A 25886-nucleotide genomic window follows, 5' to 3' on the forward strand; every position below is an offset into this window, starting at 1 on the left:
CCTAAATCCTTATTGAGACCATCCCATCTAGCTTTCTGTTGTTGGAGTGCTTGAATCATCTAAATCATGGGATTAACCTGTTTTTAAGGCTCTGGGAGGTCTTAGATCTAAACCAAGATACCTCCTATATTAGAGGTGGGGTTACAAATGGCAGTGTTTCTTGTATAAAAACCTCTAAGTCAGTATGCCATATTTCTAAGCCTATTTTCATTCCCACTGGGAAAATAGCCACAACATCACCTGGCAAACTTTTTTTTTCCCCCACTTTCATTTTTTTTTTTTTTTAATGGTCATAAGTCTGAGGTTATAAGAACTAGAGATGCCAGGGAATTTTATTCCCTCTGCTCTCTTGAGTTTCAATTGGTGGCACATTACAGCTAAGGTCATACGTGTTGCAATATTGATTTTTGTTAAGAAAAAAAAGCAAGATGCCTTCCAGATCCCTGTTGGAGGGGCAAATTAGAATGTTTAGAAATTCCTGTACCAACCCCCCCGCCCACTTCAGTTTTATACCTTATGATAGAAAGGAAAGTTGAAGTGCGAAGAGAAAATAAGATGAAAGAGAAATATTCCTTCTATAAGAAAGCTTAAAATTTTTATAGTACTTTGAGGTTGAAATAGTGAAGTTTTTATAAAGAAGTACAAAATCAGGTCTTTTTAAACATGTCAGGAGTTCCTGTAAATTGAGTCTTTTTAGAATAAATAGGAAATGAGAGCAATTATTTTTCAGTCTCAGAATTATATTTTAATGTCAGAAAGTGAATCTTAAAATTCAACTGGTCCCACACCTTTGTTTGGCAAATGAGGAAATAAATCCAGAAGGTTTCCTATGCAGTATCAGAAGGAGTACTAGAACTTGCAGTCTGTCCTTTCCACTTTTGTGGGCTGTGTGATAGTTTGAGCCTCCTTTTTTGAAGCTCTGATTTTTGGGGGGAGGGGGTATTCTCAGTGGTTTGTTGAAAAGGTCACAACCCTGCTCAAAGGTACCACTTAACTTTTCATGTGTTTGTCAAATTGTATAGGTCTGTTTTTTTGAATTGGGGGAGCATTTAAAAGTGTAATTTAGAAAAGGAGGTACACACAGTAATGTTTCTGATTCTAGTATTTTTTCCCATTTTTCTCTATGAACCAAATCTTTTATTTCAGAAAGAAAAAAAAAAGACGCAAAAGTGTAATGTAGCCATGAAAAAGTGATTTGATTTTCCCATCTCAAACTTGTTTCATAGAGAATATTGAAAATCATCTTCTTAAGTACAAGGGAACAATTTTATTTCACCAGAGGATAGACATTTTGTTATCTTAGACCCACATTTTTTTCAATAATTGCTTTATTAGTACAGAAGAACCCTCAATACAATTTACATAGTGAAAAAAGTTGTTTTTACCCCCAACATGAGAACAATTATTCTTTATACAGCAAAAGAGCAAGATGAAAATCCCTTCATGTTATAATTCAACTAATGTTCGTAGTTTTTATTGGAGCATTACAATTAAGACATTGAATTATAAACTTATGGTACATTTGGAAATTAAATTACAAAATAATAAAAACATTTTTAAGGTGTGATGTGCCAACAAATTTTAAATTTTTATCATTAAGATTTAAATTTCAGTTTCAGATTAGAAAAACAGTTTGGTTGATTTTGTAGTGTGTATAAAGGTTAAAAGGACAAGGGAAGAAGAACATGTCTGTAAATAAATTACTTCACAGAAAATTTTTTCAATCAAAAAAGATCATTAAGTTTTTTAGCAAATTAATGTTAAATCTGTTGGCACAACATAACATACAGAAAATACTTACATGATGAGTTCCTTTTTTTTTTTTAAGCCATCAGCAGCTTTACTAACAGTAATACTTCTTTATATATATATATTAAAGTAACAATGTGTTACGGTTTAGCAATTATATATATATTAAAGATTTGAAAATTAATGTAGAGATCACCACTTATTTGCACATTCTAATTCCCACCCCCACCTCCCCTAGCTTATTAAGAAATCAAACAAGTACATTATTTGGATATTAATTTATCAATATTTAAACTATATGAATTATATGAATTCCTTTTGACTAATTCTTTTCTAAACACTAGGAGCATATAAAATACCATCTCTGTAAAAATGATCTCCAATCAAAATCTGTAAAAAAAATTTTTCAATATAATACATTATTTTTCCATGTTTAGTCAAAAGAAATATATTATATCATTTACAAAAATATTTAAATCAAAAAGTTAAGCCAATATGAACATTTGTCTTTAGAAAAGTAATCTTCACAGCAAACAAATCTACTGAAGCAGATATCTAATTTGGGGAATGTAATTCATACTGTAGTTCATATACTTATGTGCTGAAATAGAAATCTAACATTAAATATTGCCAGCAAAACAACTATACACTAAGAAAAAAAAAATCACTGTTTTTATTTCTTGTGCTGATGAACCCTTACTCTTATCAAGAGATACCTTCCTAGGTCTCCAAATAGTGAACCACACAACTTCCCAGAAATAAAACTTTCCTAATTCACATACCTCTTCCAAAGCTTATAGTTCAATATACACAAATTCCAAAATTTAACTAAAGAAACAAATTATAAACATATCATTAATACATATTTAAATATACTCTCAATATAGAAGTATTTTCTTTAATAAATCTTGGGTTGTCCTCTAGAAGTGACCTGTCTCATATAAAAAAGGCTGTGTTCCCTTGGTTTTGCTGGCAGACGAGGTACTGCATGCATGACAGAACTTATCAAACATAATCAAATATTTCCCAAGTCTAAAGCAAAATTAAGTTATTGATGTTCTGAAGATTTCCCCAACTTCTCTTTTGATACAAATGTCAAAACTTTAAAATGGTGATTCATGTTCAGAAGAGATACAAAATATAAGAAACCTTTGAAAAGCCATTACCTCAAGATCCAGAGTCATCTGAATCACTATCATGGAGTAAAAGAAACTAACACCATAAAAAGTGTGAAAGGTTTTTCAATTCATTTTTAAGACTGTCAGTAGTTCAAAACCTCTATCATTTCTTTAACAAACTAACACTTCCAAATATGTAGAGACAGTAAGATCTGCCACATATAAATCTATAGATCCACATTTTTTTACGTTATTAAATTTCTGAAATTAGGATGTATCTTGTAATTGATGTTATCTTACCAATATTGGCAGTATTTTTCTTTTTTACTAGTACTGTTAATAGTGCTTTGTGAAAACCAGTGATGTTTTAGATTTGATGAAATATGGTATTTACAATCAATGAATATATAATTTTGTATTTGAATAGTAGGTTGTTTGGATTTGGGGATAAGTGACAGCTAAATTATGCTGCTGTATTTTAGGATACTATACATGGGAACCACATGAGCCTGTAAATTACATATACATATTACATATGGTTAATGCTATGATTTATACACATTTGAGTGTATCCCCCAAGCATTCATGGGCCAAATGCTCATTCCCCAGTGTGGCCATGTTGAGAGGTGGTAGCACCTTTAAGAGGTTAGGGCTATTTGAAGGTAGCTAGGTCATTGGGGGCACCACCCTAAGACTAGATTAATGTTAGTCTCCTGGAGTGAGTTCTTGAGACAATGGATTATTATAAAGCAAAGCAACCCTGTGTGCTTAGCCCTTTCTGCATGGGGCTGTTTTCCTTCTTGCTTCTCTGCAATATTATGATGTAGCCAAGGGAGCCTTTACCAGAAGCATAACAAATGAGGAGTTTTAGAGTGGAGTTTTGGCCACTGTAAGCTAAGTAAGCCTCTTTTCTTTATAAATAGCTAGCCTCAGGTATTTTATTATCAAGAAAATGGGCTGATACAGTTAATAAGTATACATTTGTTAAATTCATGAACATATGCATAAATAAATTAGTAACACAGACATAGTTTAAGTCGTGAGTTAGAGAAGGAGTATTTTCACTAACAGAATCTCAGGTTACCAGTTAGGAGCATGGTACTAGTCTATACAAGGCCATGGTATCTGTTTAGCCATAGATTGCAATATTAATCCCACCATACATCTTTTAAGTGGTTGCTATCTATGGGAAATAGGACTCATTTATGCCTAACTGATATAAATTCACCACCCCAGTTGAAAGCACATCTCTTGCAGGTTACTCATTCCCTTTATTTCAGCATCTTTTTTGCAGGTTGTGTTTTTGTAATTTTGTATTTCTTTGTTAACATTTAGCTATTACACAGCAAGAAACTTCAGGATAGAGCCCTACCTAGTCTAATTTACTCATGAATCCCTAGCACATGGCAGATAGCCTGCCACCATGAACATTTCAAAACAGTTTTATCTGCTCATTTTTTATCAGTAAAAAATAATGATAATAAAATAAGCCATTAGTGATATAGCATTTAACTGTACTCTAGGTATTGTTTTACATGTTCTCTATATTAACTCATTTTAATTCTTACATTGGCCAATGTGGTATATATTATCATCCCCATTTTTAGCATGAGGCTGCACCTTAAAAATGTTTCCTAATTAAAAACTTACAAATATATTTGTGTGTGCTTCACATATTTATATTTATACATAAACATTTGTATATAGAGTGTATGTGAGGACATATTTAGAACATTTCTGTTTGGACTTATTTGATTTTAAAATATGAACTATATTTTTTCTCTTTTTAGGAAAAGATTTACCTTTGTGCTCATGTAGGATTTTGGGAATGTACCAAGGCACTTTGATTCTCAATCTACAGGCATCATCTCATATTAAGATCACAGTCTTCTTGTGGGCAGCTGTTATTCCATTTACAGATGGGAAGACCAAGGCTAAGGGAGATCAAAAGATATGCCCTGGGTCACATTGCTGGTGAGCTGTAGAGCCTAAACGCAAGCCCTGGCCTGTCTGATTCCTGAGACAATGTTCTCAGCTGCTCCTGGGTCACATTACCAAGGTTAGGCTGACCAGTTTCTAAGAATTTGAAGAGAAGGTGATGCTAGTTTATCCTCTAGAGTTGACCCAGAATGTGGCAGCTATAGCCCTGACCATCAGAATATAACTGGTGGCCAAGTTCAGGCCTTGCCCTGATATTTAATTTAAAAATGCTTATTTTCTCATTATTAGTAAAATTAGACATCTCATCATATGTTGATAATACCATTTGTCATCAGTTATGTTTCTTGTTTATGGCCTTTATTGGTTTGTCTGCTAGCTTAGGGCAAGTATAATCTCTGATAGCACTGACTGGGTGGGCCCTAGTGTACAGATGTGTGGGGGCAGTCTCTTAGGCCATAAATACTATTGTGACCTAGGGTCAGGTGCTTGCTGTGCCCACTGTGCCAGTTCTTGACCCCCCCATGCCCTCCACCCCACACCCCTGACACTCGCTCCTCAACCCCTGCAGCGTAGTCTAGTCTAAGAATAAAGCTGTTACCTAGTAGTTCCGTGTGCACACAGAACACTCCTCTTCTGGATGGTAAGAGTGAAAGCTGGGTCTTTCTGTACCCTACAGGTGTGGGGACTCCAGGTACCTCTGCTGGAAGCACATATCAGTGTTCTTTTAGTTGTGGCACCTGAAGTCTGAAGATTTAGGAGGCATGAGGTAGCCATTTATAGTGATTCAAAGCAGAAAGCATTGGGTGGGTCCTGGAGAAAAATATGATAAGATATTTTTTTGTTCTGGAGCTAGCTTTCCTGGGCTACTCAGCAGTAGATAGAAGGCTTGGCTACTTTGAAAGTAGCCCTTGAGTGGTGGGTTGGTGGTTCTAGTGGAGGTTTAGAGGGTAGCCCACAAATTTAAAGTAACGTGTGCCTTTTCCTACTGATTTTTGAAGTGGGAGGAGTTGTTGTAGTAAGTTTTCCTTGAGGTAGGATGCTGAAAATTAAGTACTTTTTTTTTTCTTTTTAAACAAGTTTCTTCTTCTCTCATCTACTTTTCTATTTATTTTATTTTCCCTGTTTCTTCTATAGTGGGTTATTGAATCTTGCACCAGAAAAGATCAATTTAGGTGATTTTGGATTATATTTTAGACCAACTTTATTCTACACCTTTACATTTAATATATTGTTATTGGGGAATGAGCATTAGAGTAGTTCTTATTCATAGTTTGTGACAAAATTTGCTTCTTAGCTTACTTATTATTTATAGGTATTAGACTTTTAAAAGTTAGGTCTAGTGAGAGCTTGTGACTATTTTGTAAACATTATTAGTGGGGATAATAACTAGTTTCAGTCCCTGGGTTTAATTTGAGTCATTAGTCTTTGAACCTCAGTTTTCTTTCTAAGGAATGAAAATGAGAAACTTCATCTTTTCTTTTTTAATTTCTTTTTCAAGATTGTAGCTTTTTCTTGATAAAGAGAAGATCCTGGAGAATAGAGTAGGGCCTTTTTTGTTTGTTTTTATAATTTATTTATGTGGTCTGTGTGTCTCATTTTAAAAGTGACATTTAACTTTACCATAATGTACAGTACAGTACAGCTCTTGCATTAGAGATTTTGTGTGTATGTGTGACCAAGTTAAATTCATTGTTCAAAAGTTTGGAAAAATTCTAATATGTCATATTTTCTTTACTTCTCAGTGCAACAGAATGCAATTCGGCATTGTTCCTATACAGCTTCCCGGAAACATCTCTATATTGATAAAAATACGAAGGTCATTTGCCAGGGTTTCACTGGTAAGCAGGTATGTGTGTGTAGATTTTTATTTAAAGTGTAGATTCAAAAATATAAAATAATTTTGCTACTTTCTACTTTATTTAAAATTGATTCACTCAACAAGTTTTTGTTTTGTGTGTGTGTGGTGTGTGGTGTTTTTTTTGTTATAAGGAATAGAACCTAGGAGCACTTTACCACTGAGCTATATCTCCAATTCTTTTATTTTGAGACAGGTCTCTCTAAGTTGCTGAGGTTAGCCTCAAACTTGTGATCCTCCTGCCTTAACCACCTGAGTTGCTGAAATTACAGTGTGCACTGGCTGCTATTTTCTACCTGTAATAATATATGATTGATGCAGAAAAATTTGTTGTGCAGAAATGGGATTGTATCTTAGGAAGATACAATCTTCCTAAGATTAGGAAGTTATCCTGTAAGATGAAAATTGTGTTTAAACTTCCTTGAAAATGCATAGAAGTAGGCTATGTTGGAGACTCAACACCCTATTCCTCCAGTGTTGAGAGAGGTCACTGTAGATTGCTTGTGACTAGGTCTTAAACAAGATAAAGTAGATTACTTGTGTCTAGGTCTTTGTACACAGAAATATCCATTTTTAAACATGAAATCCACATTCAGTGTGAAGAAGTACATAAACCCAGGGAGCCTTTTAGAAACAGGCAGAGGAACCAGCACACTGACTTTTTCCCATGTTTTAATCTCTCTGGCACAAACTTTCATCAAAGAAGTCAGTAGGCAGAATTGCTTAAAGTATTTTAATTTGTTTGCCACTTATATTTAGACTCTCTCCCTCTTCCCTGCTTATATCATGAATTTAAATAAATCTGTGATGTGATTCTGTAATGAAATACAACATAAGAATCTCTTCTTCTCCTTTCTTATGGTTCTACTCACCAAGAATTCCTTCTGTAAATAAGTTGGTCTGTGTTCTTCCAGATATTTTTCTTAAAAATACAAACATTTATACCTATATTATTTGTATTTTACAGAGTTTATATTACAGAACTGTGTATGGGTATAGCTGAATTCCAATTAAACTTAATTTGTAAAGCCAGATGGCAGGACAAATTCCACAGACCATAGTTTGTCAACCCTTATCTAGAGGGTGATATCTAAATAGCCAGACAGTTTCTGAGTATCACTTCTACATATACATTCTAAGGGAAGTAGATGCTCATGATTTGATTTTAATTTGTCATTCTCTTCTAAATTACATTCAGTCTATTTTTGCATATATATCTTATCTTTCTCTCTATATATTATTAGCATATAATCAAATGCTTGATAAACACAAATTTCTCACTTAAGTTAATAATACATATTTTGTTTTTCTATTTGCTAAACTTTGTGTGATCTTATGCCATTTTGACCTCTGAGCTTTTTTGGTAAGAACATTTCCTATGGTATAAGCACTATTTGGAAACATCTTTACTTTCTAAAGTAGGTAATGATTTACCTAAATATTTAAAACTAAGGTCATTTTCATTATCTTTCAGTTACCTGCAATCAGATGTTTCTCATTCACTTTCCTAGTTTGGGGTTTTTAAAGTGATTGAGAGCCTTAATTGCCAGTTAGATTTGTTGATTGAAATTCTATTATTATAGAGGTTATAATAAGGTGTGAAAGTTAGAGCTTACCTCCACTGGAAAAGGAAGTCTTCAATTCTCTTTAGTTCTTTCTTTAGTACATACATTGTTCTATATATGAAAGAGTATTGTTTTATGGAGTAGATTCTATAAATAAGTTGGCCTGTGCAGTGCACATTTCTAGTGGGTACCATCTGATTTCTCTAGCTTTTATGAGCAAAATAACTCCTATTCTTAACTGTGCACTGGATGCTGTTAATGGAAAATTAAGGAAAGTACGTTACATATTAAATGGATATGCTCTCTGTTTAGCACCATTTTTAGGCCTAAAATTTTGATTAATTTGAATTTACCTAGTAGTGTAGTCTAGGACAGTGCTTCTCAAAACTATTTGAAGTAAAAGATTGGTTTAGGTGGTCGTTTTTAATTTCTATCTAATGTGGATCAGTACTTTTGTAAAAATATAGTAAGAGTTGCAGCAGTGTCACACTGCTATGTTTACAAACATTTTCTTTTTTAAAAATTTTTTTTTTAGTTGTTGATGTACCTTTATTTTATTTATTTATATGCAGTACTGAGAATTCAACCTAGTGCCTCATGCATACTAGGCAAGCACTCTACCACTGAGCCACAGCTCCAACCCTTAAAAACATTTTCTGTTTTACTTTTTTAAAAATTTTTTATTTATTTTTTTTATTTTATACTGAGGATTGAATGCAGGGGCGCTTTACCACTGAGCTATATCCTCAATCCTTTTTTAATTTTTTTGTTTTGAAACAGTGTCTCACCAATTTGCTTAGAGTCTCACTAAGTTTCTGAGGCTGCCCTCTAACTTGGGATCCTCTTGCCTCAGCCTTTCTAGTTGCTGGGATTACAATTGTGCACCACCTTGCCTAGATTTTTATTAGATTTTTAATTTTCTCTTTCCCTCCCTTCCTTCCTTGGATCATTTTCTTTTGTTTTGCTTTTGCTTCCTTGCATACTAGCAAGAGTCTGCACATCATACTTTGAATAGCATTGTTTTAAGAGAAAGAACACTGGCCTATTGTTCTAAGACTCTGTCACTTTGTTTAAGTTTTATTTCTTAAATAATTAAGAACTTGAATAGTTGGCTCAGCATTTTTAGGTCCCTGTAGAATGACCAGACAGACTCATTTAGTTTTCAATAACTATTTATTGAGTACCTGCTGTATGTAATTTAAGTGCCTTGTTTCAGTGAACAAAATAGAAATTTTTTTTTTATGGAATTTAAGTTATAGTTGAGAGAAATTCATCAATGAAATCCATGAGTGAATTTTGTGGTCTGTTAGAAAGTATTAATTGCTATGGACAAAACAAACCAGAGAAAGGAAAGTGTATGTGGAGTTGTGGTTGGAATGGGGGAGAAGGAGATTTTTACAGCAAGTGGTCAGGGGTAGCTTGATTTCAGGGATAGCAAGATCTAAAGGAGATGTAGAAGTGAACTGGTTGGATAGGTAAGGAAATGTATTCCATGGAGAGAGCATAGCAAGATCATTAGGCAGACATAGCCTGCCATGTGTAAGCTATAAGGGCAGTGTGGCTGAAGTAAGCAATGGGAGAACAGTAAATGAGGGCATTCAGATAAGAGGTTCTGTTGTGGGAGACAGGTTGTATATTAACTTGTAAACCAGTATAAGAGTTTGGCTTATACTATGAATGAAATGAGAAAAGACTGAAGGGTTTGAACAGAGGAGTGATATGGTCTTCCTTACATTTTAACAGGATCACTTTGGTTGCTATGAAGAACAGATTCATAGGGGCAAGGTAATGATCTGTTGAGTTAAGGTGATTTGAATTTACCTAGTAGTGTAGTCTAAGACAGTGCTTCTCAAAACTATCTGGAGTAAAAGATCGGTTTAGGTGGTCATTTTTAATTTCTGTCTAATGTGGATCAGTACTTTCGTAAAAATATAGTAAGAGTTGCAGCAGTGTCACACTGCTATGTTTACAAACATAGGTGGTAGCTAGCACTAGACGGGGGAGAAGTTGTTGATTATGTTTTGAAAATGGAACAGTAAGATTACTAATGTATATAATATGTGATATAAGAAAGAGAAGAATATAGGATAACTTTAGCAACTTTGGTCTGAACATTTGTATGGAGTGAAGTTGTTATTAACTGAGATGGGGTAGATTGAGAAGGGGAGTGATCAGGAACTCAGTTTGCTGCATGTTAAATTTGAGATGTGGAGATGTTAGGTTGGCAATTGACAATGTAAGTATGGAATTTAAGACAAAGGTCTTGGTTAGGTATATAAGGGTGGGGAGTGGTAGGAGTCACTATACATATGTTATTTATTTCCCTGATAAGAGATGATATCACCAAAGGCACACATTTAGATGAAAAAGAGAAGGCTAAGGAGAGAAAAAGAAAAGAAGAAAACCAGGGAAAGTGAGCCCCAGAAGTCAAGTGAAATGAATCTTGCAATCCCTGGAGCCATTTTTGTTGTTTCAACTGGACAGGTTTGCAGGGAGGGTATACTGGCACCCAATGGGAAAAGACTAGGAATGTTGGTAAATATCTTACAAAGTGCAGGATGATCTCCCATGACATAGAATCATTATGTCCAAAATATCAATAATGCTGTAATTGGCAGCTCAAAAGACTAAATCAGCAGGATTGCAAGTTTAAAGTTAGCTCAACAACTTAGCGAGGCCCTAAGCATCTTAGCAAGACCCTATCTCAAATAAAAAATAAAAAGGACTGGAGATATGGCTTAGTGGTTAAGCGCTCCTAGGTTCAATCCCTGGTACAAAATACTGCTGCTACTACTACTAATGCTTTGGTTGAGGAGGGAAAGTGAATGGATAGGGAAATAAAGAATGATGGGTAGACACTGTTAAAGACTAACTGATTATTAACTTAAATCGAGAAACTTGAGAATGGATTTGTTTTTTTCTAACCATTGTTTGGTGGCACATGTGCAATCTTAGAGTAGATGGAAACTTGGATTTAACCAAGTTGTCATCTTGTCATATGTGTAATTTGAAGTGTGAGTGAGCCAGGGTTTTTATGTGAATGTACTGATCAACTATGGATTTTAAATTGGATAAAGAAGTATGTGAGGACATGAGTTGTTGAGGAACAATGAAAAGGAGATCATCTTTTAAGTAAATAACAGGTTGTTTGTGATGATCAGCCAAATTTGAAAACCAAGTTTTAAAAAGTCCGTTTTAATAGCTATTTTGGCTTCACTGACACCTGTTTTGCTCCGAAGTGCAAAGCTGGAATATGGATATGTGTTATTACCTGAGAATAGTTAACTTGTTTATTTTTCTTTTCCTAAGTTGCTAAGATTGCCTTTGCTTCTCTATAGGCTTCCTGGTCTGCCTCTTCATGGATCTTTTGCTTTTTCTCCTCAGGGCACCTTTCATAGCCAGCAGGCATTGGACTATGGCACCAAACTTGTTGGAGGAACCACTCCAGGGAAAGGAGGAAAGACACATCTGGGCTTACCTGTCTTTAATACTGTGAAGGAGGTAATTAATGATACATGAGTTTGGCAAGAAAAGAAAAGCAGGGGAATAGACAGAGATCTTAATTGTGTCCTTTTTGGGATGGTCATTTGCTATTTGAATACTCAGTAACATGAAGAAATTTGAATTGTGGTAAAAAACCAAGATGTCATTTTGGCTTATAGGCACTCATCATCTATTCAGGGAAAAAAGCATCGTGGCCTGGCTTCCATATGGCTTATTATTCTTTTCTTATTTTTCTTCTAGGATGATAGTAGTATAAATGTCAGCAGTACCTCTGGGTACTTCATGCAGAATGCCCCAATTCAGGCCTCATCACAATCCCTGAGGAACTTGCAGTTTTCATCCCTGTTTTAAAGCCAAGGATGTTACTAATGTGAAGAGGCTAAGGGTCTTACAAGTAGTCTCACAGGCTCAGAGTAAAAGAAACTGAATTATAAATTCAGATTGGCAAATCACAGGGTCCTACTTCTCTAAATCGCTGATTTCTTAGTAATGAATTAAATTAACCTTTAGGTCTTTGTTACAAAACTAATATGTGCTTATTATAAAGTGTAGATAAAGCTAACTTAAGTTAATATTATAATGTTTTCCACAGCTCAGATTTTGCTGCTTTAGAGGACTAATTTAAGCTCAGTGTGTCTTCCAGTCTCTACTTTTATCTGAATTTATATAAAAATTACAGTTTTTTGAAAGAAACCATAGTACAAATTCTTGGGTTATTTAATAAAAATAATTATAGGGGATAACAATACTTAGGATTGGCATATAGATCAATCCTAACTGTATTCCTCTCCTCTTCTTAGCAAAATTTAAAGGTATATCTTAAGGTATTGCTTTTTTTAAAGTACAAATTTACAGACCTAATCTCTTAGGTCTAAATACTGGCTGAATAGAGGATACTCTTAATCCTAAAATGCAAAAAAAAGCAAGTATCCTTCAAATTGAAATTTTTCGTTTTACTTTAAGCTAGAATATAGACTGTATTATGTGTATGTATTCAAGTGTGCTGTATTTAAATTTAAAAAAATAAAATAAAATATTAGAAATCATGTTCTGTAGAGGAATTATTTAGATTTTTTTTCTTCAAATTTAAAAATTTTTTTTCCTTTTAAATTCTATTGTGGCTGACTGTAACCTCAAAACAGAGAGAAGAGATGGTTTGTCAGAATTCTTTGAGACAGACTTTTCTTTTGTCATGGGCTTTTTTTAAAAAAAGAAAGTTTTGTTGCTAAGCAATTTATTTGTTATTCATAGTGACACAAGTAGATGTGGCATTTGGAATGTTCTGTAAATTCTTTGACAGATGTTGTTTATTTCTTACCTGTTCAGTTCTTAGAAAGAATTTTCTTCATGAGTAGGAATGATACTTTTCATCCAGTCTGATTTCCCATCACATAGTCCTTGTCACTGTCTAACTTCTGGCAGTATTTGTAACTCTTAAGAGTTGAGAACTATCATTTTTCAATAAAGTTATGCCCATGATCTGACTTCTTTTTGGTTCCAACCTAGTTCATATTTCTTTACTTTTGAACCACTCACCCACTCCATCAACATCTTGAACAGAGTTTTTAAAAAATTATTTATAAAACTGGCATTATTTGTAGATGATCTATCAACATCCTTGGTAGTTTTTCTTCTGTCATAGTCAAGAAAGTCTTTATTAGGAATTTAGTAGAGAAAGCTCTTTGATATCTGAAATGTGAGGAATTATTCGGGGATGATTCTTGAACATATTATCTTTTACTTCTGTCCCTTCTTCTAGTTGAACTGGTATGTTCTTTAGCTTAGTACTCATATACATCACATGGCACAGCCTTACAAAATTCTTTGATTTCCATTTTGATTCAGCAACAGTTTTATCATTTATGTGGAGATTCCTGCTATAATAGACCTGAGTGGATACTTTGGGATCAGGTATACTCAGGATTAAATCTTATCTCTGCTGCTTCCTTATGTGACCTTGAACAGTTCTTTAATATATCTTGGCCTCAGCATCTATCTTGATTTGTAAAATGGTGATACTAAGATTCAGGATTGTGATGCAGTCCTGCTACTCTTAGAGAGAGGGAAATCTTCAACAGTCTCTATCTTCAGGGAGCTTCTATTATAGTAGAAGACTTAGCTGCACAGAGAAGTGGGTAGACAGATACCTTTGCATTGATATATGTAGATACTATGTAAAGACTGAATGTATAGACCAGGCTCATGTCCACAGAGAGAATAATGGTGGTCAAATTGGTGGCCTCCAAGTGCTTTGCATCATGAAAGGTGACAGTGTTAAAACTGAATGTGCATTTTTGTGTAATTGGTATATTTCTAATAAATATGCATTCATAGTAGAAAAGGTAAGAAAACTTCATTCTTTTTGTGAATATTTACTGAGCGTATATTTTTTTCTGCTTTTATTAGTTCACTACAGTTACACATAATGTTGAGGTTCATTTTGACATTCAAGCATGGACTATAATTTGCTTCAATTTAATCCCTAGTACTTCCCCTTTCCTTCTTCTCCTCACTTTCTTCCCTGTACTCTGCTGATCTTCCTTCTATTTATTTATAGTCTTTTAAAATTAGCATATTATGAATATACATAAAATTAGCACATTATGAATATACATAAAGGTGAAATTTATATATGTATGTAGCAAAATTTATATATGTATGTAGGAAAATTTGGTCAGATTCATTCCACAGTTCCTCCCTTTTCCTGTGCCTCTTTCCTCCCCTTTGATTCCTTCCCTCTACTCCACTGATCTCTCTTCTGAATATAATATATTTTTAAACAGATATCTGTGAGCTGAGTTTTGAACATTTGGAGCTCACTAGTCCTTCTGGAGAAATACAGGGGCTTTGTTAATGAATAGTATAATTTCTTAATCATGATAAGTCTGGAATAAATAGGAATGAGGGGACACAAATGCAAGACAAGCAGTGCTTTTGGGTCTACTGACGTGCCATCATTTGAAGGAATGAGATGTCACAGAACCTTTCAATCCACAGTGGCATTCAAAGGAGTTAGAGAAGAGGCTTTGATTGTGCTATTTTCTGACACTGTGAACTGGAGGATGGCAGGAATTAGGGCAACCTGTGTTGTCTCCTGGTGGCATTGTTTCCTGACCCCTAGACATCAATAAAATCATAGTATTGAATTTATATAATGTTTATGACTTAACCAATCATGAAGTGCTTTATGGTTAATGTTTCAGGCCAAAGAACAGACAGGAGCAACAGCTTCTGTCATTTATGTCCCTCCTCCTTTTGCTGCTGGGGCCATTGATGAAGCTGTTGAGGCAGAAATACCCTTGGTTGTGTGCATTACTGAAGGTATCCCACAACAGGACATGGTACGGGTCAAGCACAAACTGCTGCGTCAGGGAAAGACAAGGCTAATTGGGCCAAACTGCCCTGGAGTCATCAATGTGAGTGCAAAAAATAAATAAAAAAGAAGCTCAGATTTAGCCTCTCACAAAGCTAAACAGCTTTGAACCAGTCTAAGGGTACTTATGTATATGATCTATGATTTACAATTTTTTCTTTTTTTTTAACTTTTCTGAAACAGTGATTTATTTTCTTTCAGCCTGGAGAATGCAAGATTGGCATCATGCCTGGCCATATTCACAAGAAAGGAAGAATTGGTGAGTTAGTTTGTTACTTAATTGTAGATTTAAAACAAACAAAAAAACTCTGTGCTCCAAACTCTCAAAACTCAGAGAATTTGTGACTCTGAAAATCAAATTTATTTTATTGATTAATATAGTAGAATTTACCAAAGAAGTTTTATAGTGACTCAATTCTATATCTCAAATGTAATTAATTTATTTGAGAAGCGGTTATAATTCTATAGAATCAGTAAAGATTTTGGAGTTTTTTAAAGATTCTTTTCCTGTAAAACAGTCTGTGGACTCTTTCATATGTTTACATGTCAATAGTTGATTATATAATAGTATTCTATTTGTAGTTTTACTGCTGTTTATCAGATCTCTTATAATGAACATCTGAGTTGTTCCTAGTTTTAAGCTTTATGAATGAAGTCAACATCTGTCTGTAGGCTTTTTTTATGGACACATTTTCATTTCTCTTAAGCAAAACATCAAAGAATGGAATTGCTGAATCAGAGGGTTAAGTATGTTCAACTCTTTAAGAAATTACCAAATAGTTCAGTGAACTAACTGGCTATATCATTTTATATTTTTACAACTAATGCATGATAGTTCCAGTTGTTTACATGTTCACATTTAGTGTTATTGGTCTTTTTAAATTTCATTCTATTGGCATTCTATGGGCAATGAAATGGAATCTCTTTGTGTTTTTAATTTTAGCGTCCCTCATGATTAATCATGTAAAGCATCTTTTCTTATGCTTTAGAGGATGCGCATATCTTCTTTTGCAAAATATCACTTCAAGTTTATTGCCTGTTATATTTTAGGGGTTGTCTTTTTATTGTTGATTATAAGGGGCTTTATAAATATTTTGGATATAAATCCTGTGTCAGATATATGTGTTGTGAATATTTTTTACCCTTAGTCTTCCAAGATCCTAAAAATTACTTTACTCTCTTAGATACCACAAACTTTTTCAAAGTGCTTTGGGAAAATTGTCCTGCTGGTTGGTTAGCTCTTTAAGGAAATGGCAATAATCTGCTTGGGCATCATAATGTTAGCAAAGGTCTTTTGAGTTCTTAAAAATGTGCTCCATAGCTGAAGTTTAAAAAAGGAAAACCATAGACATGCTATAGTTATACTCCAGAGCCAATTCTCTGATCTTAGCCCATATAAAGTTTTGTGTTTTTTTTTTTTTAAATTAAATTTAATATGTTCAACAATTGAAGTTATTTATTCATACTTTTCAACCTCTTCAAATTAGAGATACACCTATTATGTATCTTTTGTTCTAATGTATTGTACAGATTGTGGCATGGGGATAAATTACCTTTGCAGAAACTCAGTCATGCATTATGAACTATAAGAGAAGACCATTGTATAAGGGAAATTGCGGATAAAGGAGACTTGATGAATTCAGAGGGATATTGCTTATGTATTGTTGGAAAACTCTTCAGAAAATAGTGTGGGGAAGGTAGATAGCCTTGCTGAATATGACTCATCCTGGTTTTGATGGTTTAATGGTTGGGGTTCCTGAAGTCAATCTGTTATGTTCTACCATCCAAAGCAGAATTGTGTCTGCCAAGTTTATATTGATATTATTATCTCCTTCATAAAGATTTTCAGAAGATTTTCCTGCATTACTTTTTAATCATAAAATAACCTTAATAATGTACTTTATTCATCTAATATTAATAACTTCCCTTTTCTTCTCACTGTGTCATTTGAAGGAATTGATTTGGATGGCAAATCATGGGATGAATTCAGAATATATTTAATGTAGTTTACCACATAATAATCTATTACATAAATACAATCTAATATCTTTGAATTCTTTTACTTTAAGGTATTGTGTCCAGATCTGGCACTTGACTTATGAAGCAGTTCACCAAACAACACAAGTTGGATTGGGGCAATCTTTGTGTGTTGGTGAGAGATTTTTGCTAAAATCATTTTATTGGAATGTAGTCTCTTTATTGAATGAGTAGAGTAATAATTATTTATTTGATTATTTATGAGGTTTTAATATCATTTTATTAAAAAGATATTATAATCTTAAGTTTAATTTGCCTAAGTGTGAAGCTCTTCTGTATTTTTTCAAGTTTCCTAGTCCGAGATTTGATTTTTAGGTTGCAAACAACCATCCTTTGATGTGTGGCTTCTGGGGAGAGCTTTTCTCCCTGAAAATGTCACTATTTTGCAACTGTGAAGAAATGGTTCCTTATATTAGAACTTTTGTTATTATTGTAATTATTTTCAGTGCTTTGTAGTTGTGAAATTCTTTGCCATTCATTGTTTTGTTCCTAAGGCAACCCTCTGAGGTACCTCTCAGCTAAAAGTTGGTTATAGCCTTTGGGGGCATAAAGTCAAGGTTGGGGAGGGCTGAGTTAGCCCTAAGTCATCTCTTTTTGCCACACCACAATGTCTCCCACTTCAAAAAATAAAAATGCTTACAAGTTTTACATTTTAGAATAATTTTAGTCTTTTTAGCCAAAAGCCAAGCCAGTTTCTCATTTTTATAATATTTCTTCAAAGCCTTAGAATATCTTTTTTTTTTTTTTAAAGAGAGAGAGAGAGAGAGAATTTTTTAATATTTATTTTTTAGTTTTCGGTGGACACAACATATTTATTTTATTATTATTATTTTTTTATGTGGTGCTGAGGATCCCAGCGCCCCGCACATGCCAGGCGAGTGCATTACCACTTGAGCCACATCCCTAGCCCATTAGAATATCTTTCAGAAATATCTTTTATGTAATAAAAGATTATAAAACATAGCTCTGGAGTATTTTGTTACTCTCTGAATCCATAAATTCAAATTAAAGCATGATCTTTGACACAGGATAATTTAATGTGATGTGTAGAACAACAACAGATTTGGAAATAGATTTGCCAGTTCCATCTTCTCCAGCTTCAGTTTTTTAATATGTAAATGTAGGATAATAAGACCTATCTTACAGAAAGCTTGGAGGAGGAATTAGCAAATACCAGGTGTAAAGTATGCTAAATAAAGTATATGGTTTGACACAATGGTTGGCACCTAATAAATGCTAGTTTCCTTCTTCAACTTCACTTTTCAGAGATACAAAGTGTGCTCTTAATGAGTTTATAATTAAAAAAAAAATGGCACCCAGTCTATTGGGAACACTTACTTTAATCCTTTCAAAGTGCTCATTCTTAAATGTCATGTATAGGCTATCTCATCACTCACTCTGAATCTAAAGAAAAGAGGGTCAGGATACCCTATGCTCTGTCACTCATGACAGTTGTGCCTTGAAACTTATAAGTGGAAATACTGGAGTTTGTTTTATCAATTAGTTCCTCTGAGGAAAGAAATTTGCTAAATATTTAATCTCTTCTTATGGTGAAACATCAGCTTATAGCACAAAGCCACATTTTCTAAAGTGATCATTCTAAAGAGTCTGTAGTAACTTTGTGCTAGAGAAGAAGCTTATATGAAAGAGCTAAAACAAAAAGAGGGTTGTTTTTGTGCAGACCAGGAACCAACATCCATTTACATTTGCATAATATTAACAAACAGAAATAAGTGTAGCATTTTGTGATTTTTGAATATTAAATGCAAAAGTGATGATACGTTTTAAAAGATCCAAGAGAAAGAAAATCAGTTGAAACAATAATTTATCCTTAAATTTTCAATTGATATTGATATTCTTTGTCCCAGGTATTGGAGGTGATCCCTTTAATGGAACTAATTTCATTGACTGCCTTGAAATCTTTCTGAATAATTCAACCACAGAAGGCATCATATTGATTGGTGAAATTGGTGGTGATGCAGAAGAAAATGCTGCAGAGTTTTTGAAGCAAAATAATTCAGTAAGTTTAAATTTTTAAGAATATAGCTCTTTGCTATGAATAATATCAGAGTTTTGTTTTAGAAAATAGTTTTATTTTTTCAAAGATGAGTTTTTCAAGAAAACATGAAAGATAATAGTTTTCTGAGTAGGGCTTTCTCTACTGGACTCCTCTTTCTGGGTTGATTCGCTTTCTTTTCCCACAGTGCCTGATTTGTTTCCCTACTCTGAATCCTCCTTCCCAGGTATCACCTCTCACTTTGTGGTTGGTAAGTTGTCCTCTTGCTGCAGAGAACATTCAGACCATCATCCTGAGGCCCCACTTGATCTGCGCGATGTAAATTTTCAACTGTGTTTGATGTTCTTTCTCCAGGTTGTAGGGAAATAAATGTACTTTCTCTTTCTCAAGGCTAACCCTCCCAAGGTCTTCTCATTTATGCCCTTCTACAGGATCTTGCCTCCTTCTAGTTTCAATCTTTTCTTGTAGAATGCCACTTTCCTTAAAAGATCATGTAGAAAAGCTTTTTCTATCCATGTCCTCTGAAGCCTTTCCTTAAAAAAACCTCTGTCTTAGAATTAAATGTGTGAAGGGGTAAATTTGGAGTTGTATCATAATTTCATTTAACTGAAGGGAAGAATTATAATTAAGCTCCTTTCCTAGGGTGAAGTGGGTGGTTGGGAAGAGACTTAGTTATGACTGAGGCAGTTCCCTTCCCACATTCCCCACTCATTAACTGTACTCTGGCCATTGTTGTGTCTCAGAGCTGTGGGAAAACATGCAAATGATTTTGAGAGTTTCTCTGGTACTGATGAGTGAGTGAGTGAAAAAGCATTTTCAGAAGACTAGACAAGAGACTGGATATAATTTTCTCTTAATGCTTGTGAAAAAAATTAAGGAGTGAATAAATTAAATGTCATGGGGAAAAAATGAATACTAGATTGTTAAAGGAACCTATATTGTCACCTACAGGCCCATATACAAAAAACAGTCCAGGAATTTTCAAGGGCTATTTTGAAGTATACTTGATTTTCTTTTGTCATGGTTTTAAGCCCTAATTGAAATATAAGATACGTCTCAACCTTCCACACATTTCTGGATCTTTTTCCTAACTTGTTATTCTCTACCTAATCCCCAGAGATCTGGCTTCTGTCATAGAAGTGATGTGATCTTGAGAATGTTTCTTAACCTTGCTGTCTTAGTTTTCATGCATTAGTACAAGCCTTCTAGAATTTTTTTAAGGGTTGTGAAGTTTGCTATATGACTCAATAACATATAGCAAAGTAGTGCCAGGTACATAATATGCCCTTTTATTGGCTGTTTATTGTTACTTAATCTCCTTCCTCTCCTGACAGTTTTTTGCAGAAGTCTCCAGTGGCTTCCATTCATTCTTCATCCTGTCCATTAAGTCCTCTTGTTTTTTCTCCTAGTTTTCCTCCCCTGGATCTATTTTATGTGTCTGTTCATTAGATGTGAATGATTATCTTGCATAATTAACCTTGTATTTTATACAGTTTCCATGGCAGAAACCTCAGAACCATCTTTTATTTCTCTTTACTCCCATTTCTACCAGTGGCTAAGCTGTGTATTAGTGGTATGTCTAGAGTTAGAATTCCATCTGTAGTTATTTCCTCTGTTCTGGTTTGGATCTGCGTCTTATCTTACTTGTTCTTCTTTGACTCTTCTCTGTCTATATTTTTTTCAATTTTTAATTTTTTAAAAATGTTTTGGTCCTGGATTGAACCCAGGGGTGCTTTACATCCACAGCTCTTTATATTTCTTATTTTGAGACAGGGTCTTGATAAGTTGCTGAGGCTGGCTTTGAACTGTAGTCTTCCTTGCTTATCCTCCCAATTGCTGGGATTATAGGTGTGGGCCACCATGCCTAGCCATTTTTTTTTTCCTCTTTTGTCCCTCGATCTATACCCAAAGAACTTAAAAACAGCTACAGGGACACAGTCATATCATTGTTTATAGCAGCACAATTCACAATAGCTGAACTGTGGAACCAACCTAAATGGCCTTCAGTAGATGAATGGATAAAGAAAAATGTGATCTGTATATTCATAATGGAATATTACTCAGCAATAAAAGAGAATAAAATCATAGCATTTGCAGGTAAATGGTTGGAGTTGGAGAATATAATGCTAAGTGAAGTTAGCCAATCCCCCAAAACCAAATGCTGAATGTTTTCTCTGTTATAAGGAGGCTGATTCATAGTGGGGTTGGGAGGAGGAGTATGGGAGGATTAGTCGAACTCTAGATAGGGCAAAGGGGTGGGAGGGGAAGGGAAGGAGCATGGGGGTAGAAAAGATGGTGGAATGAGAATGGACATCATTACCCTAAGTACATGTATGAAGATACGAATGGTGTGAGTATACTTTGTGTACAACCAGAGATATGAAAAATTGTGCTCTATATGTGTAATATGAATTGTAATGTATTCTACTGTCATATATAGCAAATTAGAATAAAATTTTTTAAAACAGATTTTTTAGTGTATTATAATTATACATAATAATGGAATTCATTATGCCATATTCATATAAGCACATTAACATAATTTGCTCACTCTCCTTCTTTAGTACCTTTCCTTTCTCTCCCCTCTTCCCTTCTTTCCTCCCTTTGCATCCCCTTTTTCTATTCTACTGAACTCTCTTCTATTACTATCATTGTTAATTAGTACATTATCATTTTTTATATAAGCAGGATTAATTATGGCATATTTGTACATGTATATAGCATAATTTGGTAGATTTTGTTTCCCAGTTTTTCCTCATGCCCTCCTCTAGATCTCCTTCCTCTACTCTATTGGTCTCCCTTCTGTTTTTATGAGATCCCTGCTTTCTTTATTTATCCCCCCAATCCATTTGGCTTCTGATTTCTGCATATGAAATGGTTAGACCTTTAATTCTCTGGGTCTGACTTATTATATTCAATATGATATTTTCCAATTCCATCCATTTACCAGAAAATCACATAATTTTATTCTTCTTTATATCCATTGTATATGTATACCACAATTTCTTTATCTGTTAATTTATTGACAGGCACCTAGGCTGGTTCCATAACATGGCTCTTGTGAATTGTGTTTCTATAAATACTGATATGCTTGTATCACTATAGAATACTGATTTTAGTTCTTTTGGATAAATACCAAGGAATGGGATAGCTGGGTCATATGATGGTTCCATTCCTATTCTTTTTAGAAATCTCCATATTGCTTTCCAAAGTAGTTATACTAGTTTGCAGTCCCATCAACAGTTTATAAATATACCTTTTCCCTCACATCCTCACCAGCAGTTATTCTTAATATGATTGTCATTCCGGTGGGAGTGAGATGGATCTCAACATAGTTTTGGTTTGCATTTCCTTGATTGCTAGGAATGTTAAACTTTTTTTTTTAATAAATTTGTTGGCCATTTGTATTTCTTCTTTTGAATATAAATTCTGAATATATAAGGGAAGAATAGCTGGCAAAGGTTTTCTCCCATGCTGTAAGCTTTCTCTTTGCATTGTCATTTCCTGCTGTGTTTTTAATTGGATTCCATTCCACTTTTTGATTCTTGTTTTGGTTCCTTAGGATTGAGGAATCTTATTAAGGAAGTTAGTGTCTGTGCCAATATATTGGAGTATTGATCCTAGGTTTTCTTCTAGCTCTTGCAGTATTTCTGATCTAATTTCTAGGTCTTTGATAAACTTTGGGTGAGAGATAGCGACCTAGTTTTATTCTTCTACATATGGATATCCAGTTTTCTCAGCACCATTTGTTAAAAGGCTATCTTTTCTCCAACACATGTTTTTTGTACTTTTGTCAAGGTTCTATGTATTTATGTGGAATTTGTCTCTGTGTCTTCTATTCTATTGGTCTTCATGTCTGTTCTTATGCCAATACTGTGTTGTTTTTGTTGTTATAGCTTTGTAGAATAATTTGTTTTTTTCTGTAGTAGTAGTATTTGAGATCAGGTAATGTAATTTCTCCAGGATTGCTCTTTTTGCTCAGGTTTGCTTTGACTATTCTAGGTCTTTGATTCTTTCATATGAATTTTAGAACTTTTTTCTAGGTCTGCAAAGAATGTCATTGATATTTTAATGGAGTTAACATTAAATCTGTAGATTGCTTTTATTATTATAGCCATTTTGACAATGTTAATTCTGTGTATCCAGAATCATTGGGGTCTTTCCATCTTCTAAAGTCTTCAGTTTTCTCTTCTGAGTTTTATAATTTTCATTGTAAAGTTCTTTCACCTCCTTAGAGTTTTTTTTTTTTTTTGAGGCTATTGAGAATGAAATTATTTTTCCTAATTATTTTCTCAGCAGATTTATTATGAGAGTGTGGGAGAAACTATTGATTTTTGTATGTTGATTTTATTCTACTTTGCTGAATTTATCAGATCTAAGAGTCTTTTGGTGGAGGTTTTTTTAGATCTTCTAGATACAGGATCATGTCATCAGCAGACAAGGGTAGTTTGTTCAACCCCAGGGCTGCAAATGTCCCAAGCATACTATTAACTAATTCAAAAGAAAGAACTTGGAGGATTCAATGGAGAGGATTTGGACATTTTATTGCTCACTCCCTGGTGGTAGGCCAGGATACAATGGAGGGCCTCACCACACCTACAAGCAGGGGGAATGTATAGAATAGGTTGCATACCCACTGCTTAAGTAGATTTCTTCAGATATTAATGAGTACATTCTTTTACTTTACAACAAAGTCCCTCTGCTTTGATCCTCACCTAGATTGGAAACAAGAGAAGTAACCAGCTTCCACTCTCCATTTCCTTCTTTATTACATTCTTTAGAACTTTATCTTATTGCAAGCTTTCCTAGGCACAGATTAATATTTAACCCAACACTTTCCTATTCATATCCCCACTTTTGGGGGGCTGTCAGGGAGGGATCAAGTGGAAATTATTATCACTCAGATATAAGATTCTCATATTTCTATGCAGAGATCACCAGCAGATGAGTAAATGACTTGTGGAGTCCTTTTAATTCTATTCCACAGGTACTACAGTAGTTGCTGGACATACAGAAATGAGTGAGAACAGTGTTCCTGTCTTCAGGGAATTTATTGTTTAATATGAGAATACATTGGAAGTATGTCACAGCCACTGTATTGAATATAATAATAGACATGTAAAAAGCACATCAGGGTCACTGAAGAGATGATCATCTCTAAGATGTTCTTTTAGCTCATTAATTGTTTTAATAATTCATTTTCTCTGGAATTTCATTCTCTTCAATGTCTGTGTTCCTTTGTTGGGGGATTATAAATTTGGGCAGGAGACTTGTTTTCCTGTTTCTTTGTGTGAGATGGGATTCCTCTTCCTCTTTCACAAGGAGTTCCTTTTATGAGCAGTTGTCTCTTTTGTAATAAGTTCTGTGCTGTCTGTATATCTTAGCTTTAACACATAGGCCTAGAGTATTCCAAGCATTAATTTCAACCTTTGATGCTTCTAATTAGCCATTGCAGACCTGCTGATTTAATTTACTCTTGGAGAACTGCTTCAACACTATGGATTCCTCTGAGCCACCTGTGTTTTTGCTATAGGAGTGGGTATCCATGAGTGGATTTTAAGAGTCCCCTAGGCCATTTTCTCTGAGGGGCTAGTCATTGATTTGAGGTTTTTATCTCCCCTATTCTACACATTGAAGTATTATTGAAGCTTGAGCAGGATTAGTTTGTATGTGGGCAAAGTGCACTGTGTCTCAGCTGGGTTGTGGGTATAGTTCAGAGCAGTGCCTCCACACTAGGAATTTGTAATATCCCAGTAGATTACCAGCACCTCTTTTAAAAATGAGAAACAAACAACAGCAATTCACAGCACTAAAATACACCCACAGTGCCTAGTATGACATCTACAAAACAAATTACCACAAAAAGAGGAATAGTGAGGTCAGCAGTTAACAACATCAACAATAATAAATAGCCATGAGTAAGATCTAACCTTAAAGTTAGCGGTAGGTGTCAACAACACTATCCACATAATAATAACTGTAATAACATGAATGGTAAGGAAAGGAATTATACAAATTATAAAAGTTGACAAAATTACAATTCAAAAAAATGACATAGGGAAGAAAAAAGAAAATTCAAAATATTTAAAATGTGAACAGAGATGAAGCAGAAGAGAGGTAGCAAGTGATACTTATAAAGAAGAAGAAAAAATAAGTGAAAGAAATAGAATAGAGAAAGAACAAGAGAGTTTGGCTGTTAGAGAAAGAGTAATGAGAAAAACAAAATTAAACCCAAACAAACAAAAATTTCTAATCCTCAAAAGACAAAGCAAAATACAAATCATAAAGAAGAGAGGAAAAAAGTGAAAAAAAAAATAGAAGACAATTATGTGTATATTCACAAACAAAACAGCACAGCAAGAACAAGAAAAAAAAGGAAGAAGAAGAAGGAGAAAAGGAAAAAAAGAACTGAAAGAATTTTCTCCACTGAAGTGATCAAAACTGTCAACAAGGATGAATGTTCACTGCCTATGCCAGACTGCCCTTCTTTGTATTTCTTTTTGTACTGTGGTGACTACATATCCCTTAGAGAGAGCAAATGTTGAGGGTTATTAACCTCTTTTAATATTGCTTACCAAGCTGCCAGCTAGAGTGTCCTAGAACTCAAGCGTCTAAAACAGCTCTCAGCTTCCCTTTCTCACCAGTATAAGGTAGTACAGAAGGAAAGTACTGTCAATTGAAGTTTGGTACTTATAGATTGATATACTCCCAGGTTGGGGCTGATGCA

General features: G+C 34.2%; 1 protein-coding gene across 1 annotated transcript in view; it reads left to right on the top strand.

The window, feature by feature from the left end:
- The window catches only part of LOC124075517 (succinate--CoA ligase [ADP/GDP-forming] subunit alpha, mitochondrial-like), a 35596-nt gene that overhangs the window by 1783 nt on the left and 7927 nt on the right, over nucleotides 1-25886 (top strand). The window contains 7 exon segments of the mRNA XM_046418954.2: nucleotides 6551-6654; nucleotides 11613-11729; nucleotides 14936-15148; nucleotides 15307-15364; nucleotides 17175-17195; nucleotides 17198-17257; nucleotides 19011-19162. Of these exon segments, the coding sequence (XP_046274910.1) occupies nucleotides 6551-6654; nucleotides 11613-11729; nucleotides 14936-15148; nucleotides 15307-15364; nucleotides 17175-17195; nucleotides 17198-17257; nucleotides 19011-19162 (725 nt within the window).

Source organism: Marmota monax, unplaced genomic scaffold, assembly GCF_021218885.2.
Source record: "Marmota monax isolate L192 unplaced genomic scaffold, Marmota_monax_Labrador192_F-V1.1 WCK01_AAM20220418_F8-fsc00420, whole genome shotgun sequence".
Classification (NCBI taxonomy): Eukaryota; Metazoa; Chordata; class Mammalia; order Rodentia; family Sciuridae; genus Marmota; species Marmota monax.